At 38.5% G+C, this 10,802-nt stretch overlaps 1 protein-coding gene across 2 annotated transcripts; it reads right to left on the bottom strand.

Annotated features, from left to right (window-relative positions):
* Positions 1-5,759: 5,759 nt before the first annotated feature.
* RB195_022659 (uncharacterized protein) lies at positions 5,760-6,888 on the bottom strand (the record flags this gene model as incomplete). Of its 2 annotated transcripts, none has more annotated exons than XM_013452704.1 (2): positions 5,760-5,892; positions 6,749-6,888. In XM_013452704.1, the coding sequence occupies 2 exons, from the start codon at positions 6,886-6,888 to the stop codon at positions 5,760-5,762; spliced, it is 273 nt and encodes a 90-aa protein (XP_013308158.1). The 2 variants fall into 2 exon arrangements, with proteins under 2 accessions (XP_013308158.1, XP_064065722.1); XM_064209841.1 differs by having other exon boundaries at positions 6,749-6,822.
* Positions 6,889-10,802: the final 3,914 nt, after the last annotated feature.

Genomic DNA, 10,802 nt, shown 5'->3' with positions numbered 1-10,802 from the left:
TTTGTGCTTGTTTAATTCTTTTAGCAAAAAAGTTATGAGCCCTTTTTATACATGTTTTCGACAAACGCCGCTCACGGTATACAGGATATTTTCATGTGATAGTCAAGATCAACACAATTTTTAAAAATAGAGAGCGTTGCTCAGCGGGTTATCAAGTTGAGAGAAGAGTCGACTCTGTTGATCGAATTTATTTCGTATGTGCAAAACATAAGTAGGTGCACAATTTTTCTTAAACTTCAGTGGGACAAATTTGGCTAAACTGTCGTACATCACAATAAAAACGGCGATACAGTTCTGCAATCGAAAGATAATTTTCGAAAACTTTCAGCAAGTTCACACGAGCGAGAAATCTACGTAGCTCGGAATAGTTTACACGACTGAAATCTAGCAAGGGCAGATAGAGGAGTTGTTCGGTATTAAAGCCGAACTTGAAAGTAACAATATTACGATCAGATGTGGCGAAGGGGGGGGGGGGGGTAAAAATTCAATATCGTTGACAATAGATCCAGGAAGAAAGAACGAGATCGAAAATGGCATGCAGAGGAGTAAGAGCTCCAATGTTTTGGACTAGATCGCAACTTTCCAATAAAGTGTTGAAGCGTTCAGTAGAGGAATTGCTATGTTTGTTCATGTCAACATTAAAGTCGCCCAAAACTATGGTTTTAGGTGAAGAAAGGCAGAATTCAAAAATAGCATCAAACAATGTATCATTATCAATCGTAACAATCCTTATTCATACTCAAATCATTCGTGCTCACTCCTGAATCTTACAAATATGCACCAACCATCGTCAGAAAAAAAATGCAGTGAACAATGAAGGGTATTCACGCTATCGAATTTCTCAGTAGCTTCACTAAACTAGAAGGATTCTTCGGAGTAGCCCTTTCCATAATTTCAATCTCTCCGCACACAGTTTCGAGTCGGTGCTGCTATGCTCTCCTAGCACTAGTACAGGAAGCGAATGTTCGTGCCAGTGTTTCGACGGGTCGGACGGAGATAGTCTGCAAAAAAAGTTCTTGCAGGTAATTTTAAGGTATAATTCGTTATCTTTTTGAATTTCGCTGAGTATGTTTTGCACGACGATCTAGAGTCAAATATGTCTTTATAATTAATGGCTGCTTCAATATTTCAAGATTACACACCTATTATTTCCTCGGCGTAATAAATAAGTTTGATAAACAAGTGTTTCCAAAATGGAAACGAGTCATAAATAGTTACATATGGCTTTCATAATATGTAAGGTATATAAGAAGAATATGTGTCTTTCAGGTGGACTCCGTATAAATGGCTCTGAATGCTTCGAAAGCTAATACTCTGACCATCGTGAAGGAATATGAAAATTTATTTCAATAACATTAACACTGCTGCCTAGTTTTAGTCTGTTTGTATACAAATCTTTGCCGTACATACATGAAGAAAAGTGAACATAATTAGAAATAACACAGAAGCATAGTTCCTAATCAGCTCCTACTTTCTTTCATCACTGAGTGAAACATTCAAAATATGTATAGAAATGAATTAGTTGTAAGAAACGTTCCAGTTTCGAGTTTCGACTGATCGTCGAATTTCATTTCGCAAAGGTGATGCTTCAGAGCACGATGTAGATAGTTGCTGGAAGGAGTCAGGTTGGGGAATAAGCAGCGTGGGGTAGAACAACTTCTCATCCGTGTGTGGAAATCTTCTGAAAATTCGGCTTTACAGCATTAATACTGCTGTTTTTTTTTTGCTGATTCGAAAAGCGTGGGCCAACTTCCTAACATTGATAGCCTCAACGCCAGCGTGGATCAGAAAGGGATTCAAGAAACAGCACTCCCCAGGAATCTACCAGAAACAAAGCAGAATCTTTCTCTGGTGTACGTCACGTATAGGCTTTTTTCTAGGTATTACGCCACCCACCCGCGATGTCGCGCGTAGTTGAGATACCGCACCGCACTGCGCGATGCGTTGAAACCGAAGCTCAGTATCGTTATTCCTGGTTTCGAGGCACGCAGGTATTGTGCAATCTCATTGTCCACAACAGTAGGGTATCAAAAACGAGATGTTCTCCGAACAGTATTTTTCCTCACCGGCAGCGCTAATGCTAACGATGAACAGTGAGTTACAGTGTAGAAGGTGCTCCTTGAACGCAGCGCAGATGTTGACGGCAGTGATTATCGGACTATGGCCTTGTGGAAATTCATAGTCGAAGCTGGCTCACTGAAAACATGGTTGCTTTGCTATCACAGACGCGCTCTTCTATACTCCTTAAGGTAAACCTCTGAGACATTTCTGCTGTTTTCTTGTATATAACTGTTCTAATCAAACTTCTAAGAAGCTCCAAAGAAATCTTTTTTTTTTTAGGGTTCTTTTCCAAAAACCTAATATATTTTATCCATCCATCAGGGGTGTTCTACCTGAAATTGCTCAATTTCTAGAGATTGGAAACATTTCTTGAGGTAACTGGGAAAAAATAAAGACATTCGCATGGTTGCAGAATCGCATGTTCCAAGATTTTCAGAGCGGGTTAACGCCCATTCTCAATAAAAGATGGTCGAAAACCTTTGAAAATTATTGCAAACCAATTGTGAGTTTGCATATGACTCATTTTGATCCTTTTTCATCAGTTCTCTTCAGAAAGGTACTCATAAGTACCTTAATATACCTAATTATACTCATCTGTTTCAGAGCCGCCTTTACTGTTTTTTCCTTGTTCGTTTATATTAAGCTGCCATCTGATTCTGCATAGCTTTAGTTGTCCTAATAATTAATGAGATCTCTTGGCGGTCTCTTCTTACTGGATCACTAGCGCACAGCATCTCTTGATTTGTCTTAAGTTTGTTGGAGTTGGAACTCAAAATGGTTGGCTAAGAGCACAATCATGTCCATTTAATAATTGCACGAAAATCATTGAGCCTTTTTTTTATGGGACGTTAATGTAATTCAAATAACAGAAATCTACACTAAGCCTTTCTGAAATCTACTTCTTTCCATGTTCGATGAGTGATTTATCTTAGAATATTATTGAATTCTGAGACACATAGGATGAAGAGGTGCATTCATATGTGACCGAACTATTTGTATTTCCTTTGTTTCTATGTGAAAGAAGCTTGTTAGTGATCAATCTTTCTTCAACCACAGCTGGAATCCTCTCTAATAACAGACATTCCCTTATCCACTCAGATTCTACTGAGCGTGCAAACCAAAAACGAAATCCTGTTCAGTGACGTGGGAGATTGCACTTGACGGTGGCATTATAATCAAATGTGGGGAAAATTCTCATGTAAACCATCCCGTTACAGTTCGGCCAGAACGGCTTGATTCATAGTGCTACACGGGGTGAGTGGTTGCGTTCGATGTCGCGCGATTTCTAATCGCTTGTAAGACATCAAGGGTGTTATTGCAACGTTCTTGCCGATAGCTTCTAGCCGTAGTTGAGCGAGGGTCTTACCGCCCAAAAGCTGCAAGTCCATTAGAAGCACAGTGAAAAGAAAGAAAGAAAGGGGAAATAGAACGTGCGCATCGACAAGATCGCATCTGTTTTGTGCACAAAGAATTTGTCAAAAGGTAGAAGAACAGCATGTAAAAAACATTTTTGAAAAACTCGTAGAATGTGAAAGATTTCAGCCTTGTTACTGTAGATAATTCAGTGCTTGGTTTGGTTTCTTTTCCCACTGGGACTTGGAAGAATCGTTGGGATTGCTCCACAACACCGCTGTCCCTCCAAAAGAGAAGCGCATTAATACAAGCATTGTTATTTGCTTGACTTTAGTCGAACTCTACTATGCGAAGTTCCATGAAATGTTCCAAAATTTATTCCATGTTTAGTGCAGAAATTCGAAGAAGTGAGAAATACAGCTTGGAGTTCCCTGCACTTATTCATAGAATGTAAGTGTTGAGCAAACCCAAATACCAAGTTCATTATGAGCGATTTCCTATGTGCAGCGGTTCCAAAAACCGTGTTTTTGTTGCTGCTGTTTATAGAGAAAGGTAATCAAATGCGGAAAAAAGTGTGAAGACGACCTGGCTTAAAATAACCTGTCAACTGCATTTTGCACATACGATTTCGATCGAGAGAGTAATCCTAGATTACTCAGTCTCAGAAATGAAATGCCACCAATATACCAACTTCGAAAATAACGCTCAGCGTGAAACTACACTTAAGCCACTGATTTCTTTCATTTCGAGAAATAGTGCTGCACAGTTTGTAACGCGTAGCAAGTTAACACCGATATACAACGATTGATATACAATTCAATGATATATAACGATTTATGAACTCTGATATTTGATTGCAGTCTGAGCCAAAAATCGCCCATAAACCTAAGCCTTCCAGTAGTCTCTTTACCTAACCACCAGGAACGTTCCGCAGCCCTATGATTTACCTGACAAATGAACAAAACGAGAGTTTTCAAACAAAAAGAAGTGCAAGACGAGTTTCTAACTTAACCTTTCTCGTTGAACAAACTGATATTTGAATTATTTATTCATGTAGTTTACGTAACGTGTACAGTGCCATCAGCAACACGTTTAAAAATTTCGCTGTACCTCCCCACTCTTAGAACCATTAAAATAATTTGACATGCTGTTCTCATCACCGATCCTTCTTCGAAAACGATACAATCTATACTCTTTCGGTACTATTGGCCAAGGAATCCAGGGGAACGTGCATTTTCTGTATTCCTCAAAGTAGTTACATTTTCATAGATTATTGAAGCGCATATCTAGGCACTACTTTGGTGGGGTTCAAATATGTTCGCTTCTTCTGACCTTAAGGCAGTTTTTCTTATTCTTTAAAGCAAAGGTTAAGAGAACAGAAACTCTCTCATCCACGCACATAGATCAGAAACATTCCGTATAGCCTGTAAGTGACGGCCTGTCCTCGGAATATTTCATTGGCGAGGAGAGGTCGCCAACTTCTCACTTGCCTATGAGATGCTACTTTCCAGTACTGGAAAATTCAAAACAATACAGCTATAAAATGCCCACCACTCATATTAGGTAGCAACCAATTTGACTTACACTTATACATAGAATGTTTTCTTTCAGTATCCACAAAAAGTAGCTTCAACTGGCATTTCTTCCCTTTAGATCGGAGGTTTCCCACCGGTCGATGAGAACGAAACATAATAAAGGGAATTTTCTCTTCTGGGTTTTGCAGTAGCCGTGCTAGCAAAAGGAAATGGATGAACGAAGATTGTTTCGCTTATAGACAGGGACATAATAAGCAAGCCTTCTTGTACGATGTAGGTAACCCGTTGTCGCAGTTAAAAAATGTCTTTGAAAAATCCAGAAATCCTTCAGGAAAGAACTTCTCATTACCATTCTTGGACCATTCGAACTTGAGGCAAGCACAGTTTAAACGTGTACATATGTGTACGCCTTGCCTCCTTCGCATAACATTAAATTGCGGTGCAGAATTTTTCTTTCATTATAAAGTATGATCAGTGGAAATGGCATGGAACTTAGTCAACTTTTTTTAGGTTTCATTTTACAGCTCTGTTTAAACTTGCGACAACGTTTCCTTTGTTAAAATTCGTTCATAATCCCTATCTCGGCAGTGCCACCCTTTTTCGAAGGATGACTTCAACAAAAGTTTGTCTAGAAAACGACCTTTTATGGGACCTTGAAACACGGCAGAAATTCCACGTATATTAAGTGCAACAACAACTATAGTCTGCTTTATATGCAAGGTTTGTGAATCTTGAGATAACCAATGATTCAGCATAACTTTCTATTTGTCCCTCAATGGTATAAATCAAGGATTATTTAGAACATCACAGCTACCTCCTCGACCGAGGCAGCATGCACTGTACAGGAGAAAGAAAGCAGTTCGAGAAATCGTCGTCAACGCTTCGGCGATCAAAATCCGCTCTCTTTTCGTCCCTTTTCGATGTGAACATACTGTGTTGATTTCTGAAAAAAAAAGGCAGTGCTCACGAAACTCTTCAAGCATCATTATATTTCAGAGTCAGCCCAGGATCTATTTTTATTCAATAAATGAAAGTTTGAAAAGAATAGATCCTTGGTTCCATTATGATGTCATGTACATCAAGTATATAGCTAAGAATGGTTTCGGTCATTTATGTACAAAGAACGGATTTACTATTTCCGCATGCCTATGATATAATAGAATTGACCAACGATTTATGCTGAGGAGTGAGTGGCTACTATGCGAAGGACCCCGAGTGGTAAATGATGTATCATTTCAACTAGTTCGCAAAAGAACCTTTCACGCTCTATACTCTGCACTTTTTCAAAAATGAAATGAGAGGTTTGTGCGGACGTGTTAAACGGAACCTGCCGAATTTCCAAAGTTACCTAGTCATGTGCGAGAAGAATTGGTTAAGTTGCTTTCGTGCGCACTTCCACTGACCGAGAAGGGGACTCTTAGTTCGAAAGGGATTCTAAAGGTCATTCAAGCATAAAAAAGCTGTCGAGGTCGTTACACCGAAGAAACATATTGCCGCAACCAAGGTATGATTGGATTGCTACAACGATCGAAAATTTCCGCTTAGAACATACAACATCAAACAAATACGACGTCTGATGGATAGTGTTGGCCTTAGTTTAGATCAATGTTAGAGCAGACGGTCTATTCTATTTGTGTTGGGCTTACTAAAATGAAAGAGTTTTACGCAGTTCATCAACAGTAATGGAGATGCTGGTTTATTAATGATAGACAGGTCCTCAATGAGAATCAAAACTAATAACACAAAGTTAATTCCCTCCATTATTTCTTGAAACACTCCAAATTGTAGTGCATACTAACCTCATGATCAACCGGATCAGAGCGTCATTGCTGAGCCTCTTCTTGATTGTAGGTACCTCATTCTCGTTGAACATTGCAAGAGCATGAATGATGAGAAAAGAACTCAGGGACAGAACAACGATGTACTTAAGGAAGCTCATAGTTTACCTAAACGCAAACTTTAAATTTCGATTTAACGATCACATTTGTATGGGACGTTTATCACGCTAGAAGAAGAGAAGAAATAAGTTATAGGGGAGTCTGAAAAGTGTCTAAATTAAGTGGCTGATAAAATGTAAAAGGGCCTTTTAAGCTCACTACGAAATCACAGCTCTTGTAGAAGGAAAACGCCAGCGCATGCTAGCCTTATGATGGTTCCGTTGCGTAGGGATCACGCCCCTTCCAAATTCCAGCCAGCCTTCTTATTGGCTCCTTTCACGTTTGGATGAGTACTCACTGACTTCTGGCTTACAAATATTGCCTCCATTTAGCTTACTAGCAGAGATATTCAAATGTGATAGTGAAGGCTTTAGAAGTCTAGGATTTACGCTACGACTTTTATAAGAGAATAATATACACACGTTCCCGTACTCTCTTTGTAAACGTAGCCGATAACTATGTCCAGAATGAAAGATTTTTTGAACGAGTGCAGCTCAGCGATCTTTAAAAACGCTAGATTGTCGTTAATTGTATAAAGCAGAGCCACTTTGCACCTTCCTACTTATGGAAACAGATGCAGAATCACAACAAATTTGAATTCCACGGGTAAAATAGATCCGGTCGTTTGAATAGTTAATGCATACAAATAGACCTCTGAACTATGGAAGAGCTCATGGATGAACATCATAATTCCTTCCCACTCTGCAATTCACGAAATATATTTTTAATGTACACTTAACGAGAAACACCACATGCAATCGTCAAGTTCCGAAAATACCCAGAAAAGATCACTTGAAATTTGTTATGAAAGCAGTTATTAAAATGATCGTGGAGTCGGTAAAATATGTTTTCTCTAATCTGTAAGAAGATGTAGCATTCAGAATATTGTGTTAAACATGTTATATTAGAACCGTGATAGGTTCGCACAATATATGACTTTGAATTTGTCTGATCCGAATGAGCAACGATGATTTTTTCATGCACTCTGGGCATCATCGTTACTCATTCAAAAAAAAAATCAAAGACAATTTATTCTCTTGGTATTTATTTCTGGGTGTAGCAATGATGTGTGAGAAAACACAAACAAACTTGGAGAGGAATCAAAGCAATCAAGGAATTTCCAACATTGACAACATCCGGGAACCTGACTGATGTTTTACTAAAAGCATCTATGGCGTCTCAGAGCGTGGATATTCGATTTGTGATTCCAACCTTCCAATTAGACGACGCGATCCATTTTTTTTTCAACGGCTCATTACCTTGTTATTTCCTGGTCCTTTAAAGGAACTCATTGTGAAATCGTAAGCAAGCAAAAACAAAATTAAATAACCTTCAGCTCCAGATCCAGAACGCAAGACTAATCTGCTAGTCTACGGTTCCTTGTAATACTTGCAAATTCTGACATGTGAAACGGGCTTTAAGAGGACGTTTTATAATGTTTCTCCTCAAAAGTTGTCGGGTCACATTAGTGTAACGTCTGTACATCTCAAATATCCAATTCAGCTAATGTAGTTCCTCTTGTACTTTCAAGAATTGCAGGCGTAGTGTCTCAGTTTACAGTTGCATATATGACTATACCAGTTTTTGAAAGATTGCATGTTTCCTTGTCCTTCGTAAGTTCTTGGTAAATACATAACGCATCAGCACTCAGGACGAACATCTTCATCTAGAATCGTTCGGACAGCCTGCACCATACAATCTCACAGAAGCGCAGTATGATCATTTCTCATTAGTAGCCAAAATTTTCTTCAGCATTTCCGAAATGTAGTTTTGATTGATAAATAATAGAGTAAACCTATGTATGAACTATAGCAGGAAGGGTTGGAGATGCAAAAAGCGCGAAGAAGTGAGAGGAATTTGAGACCTCCCTACATGGCAAGAAAAAGAAACTGGTACTGTCCGTTTGCGAAGATAGTAAAGGAGTCGTTCACCAGGTTGTCCCATTACGTAATAAGGTACGCTCCCACAGTTCAAACAACGGAGAGATGTTGTTGAAATCTCTAGTCGCCAATGAAGGCAATTTACAGACAGTGGTAGAAGAATAGTTCTTGCATATTTGCTTCAAAATAACAACGCGTGTGTCTTTGTTCTTAGACACGGTAAAGAAAAAGAGAAAGACATGCCTATGTATAAATGTAATGCATTCACACTTTTGTATCAAGCACGAAGTCTTACGAACTTGATTAGATATTAAAAACGTTGAATGCGAAAGTGACATCTTTATCTCGTCAGCCGTTGACAGATGTGAGTTAGTGAAAAACGAAGAGGCACGACAACATCGGCAACAAGCTTTTCTAAGAATAATAACAGAACACTCATTTCTAAAACTGTCTGAATATTCCATTTTGGAAATAACTAACATCTGCTAAAAACAAGAACCTTCTCTCAATCAAGTATTGCAAGTTCCTTTCCACTCATTGTTTCTACTTCCCACAGAGATGGAGGTAGACAAATACATTACAAACATGCACATTCACCTTCTTGATCATGGACTTTCAATTTCGATCGACGAGAAAGTAGTGCAAAAGATAACACAGCAGAAACATGATGCTGAACAACAGAATCTTAGCACTCTATAGAAAAGCTCGATTTTAACAGATCTTACAGATACAGGTCGAGAATTATGAAAAAAAAATAGCAATGGGCAGAAATCAGACGCATTAGCATACGCTTTAAAGAGTTTGTACCTCTATTCTCTACACAACTACGGGTCAACGAAACGGAAAATCTTCATCTCTTGCAGTAGAGATCAAGAATATTCAGAGGTTATTCATGCCTCACTGGCCTCAGAGAGTGTGGAGCTAAGTGTACCGGTGCATCCGTAAACATCTAGCGTGGAAACAAAATACGTAGATAAGACTTTACTTATGGTTATTCAGAGCAGTGGCATAAAACATTTGGCCCACTGTGGAACAAAGGTTGCGAACGGAACAAAACAGAAGAAAGCAGAACCCGACATATAAAAATGAAAACTAAATAACTTCAAGTTACAAAGTGGTAATTATTGAAATATGCATCAATCTAACCATGAACTCTATGTAGTTCCAGTTATTGAATATTTTCTTTGAAACAATGTGACAATTCTTGAAACATTGGGAACAAAATCCCGAACGGCTCATTCTCCCAGCTGACGGCGTATTATTATTGCCAAACACTGTGGCCCGTATCTTCGCCGCTGCCATTTCCCTTGAATGCAGGTCTGCCCAAACCTCGATCTTCAGTAAGAGCTCGCGCAGAATCCATTCATTTGTCGTTGTTCCATATCTTGCGAGATGTGACGTCTCGCGTAAACTGGTCATCAACACCGAGTGACACGAGTACTTCAGATCGATAATGTCCGGGAGTTCAGCGCAACGAAATGAATGTTGTTGCCGAAGACTCCATACTCCCTCCATGTATTTGACCTATTTGGGTTGGGCATTTTCAGTGTGCTGGATGAAAGCACGTTTCTGCAATATCACGATTGCATTTGGTAAAAGGGAGTCAGATAGCAATATATATATATATATTCTATATATATATATATATATATATATATATATATATATATATATATATATATATATATATATATATATATATATATATATATATATATATAGTATATATATATATATGTCTCTATCGCTATATATATATATATATATATATATATATATATATATATATATAGCGATAGAGACTCGTATACGCGGCCCCAAGTAGTCAGGTACACAGAAGTTTTGCCACCTCAACATCGATAAAGTGACACTAACCTCCAGGATGTTCGATGATGTTCATCACTTCATCAACCACCAACCTCTGCTCGGGATTAAGAAGGACATACTAAGAGACTGCAAGTTTTCAACTATTTTTTTAGAGTAAAAAAAAACCTTGTTTTTTGATGAGCTGTGATTTTGCAAAGGTTATATATCAC

Source organism: Necator americanus, chromosome X (genome assembly GCF_031761385.1).
Source record: "Necator americanus strain Aroian chromosome X, whole genome shotgun sequence".
Taxonomy (NCBI): Eukaryota; Metazoa; Nematoda; class Chromadorea; order Rhabditida; family Ancylostomatidae; genus Necator; species Necator americanus.
Note: the sequence above shows the minus strand (reverse complement) of the source record. Positions and strands in the feature narration are given on the sequence as shown.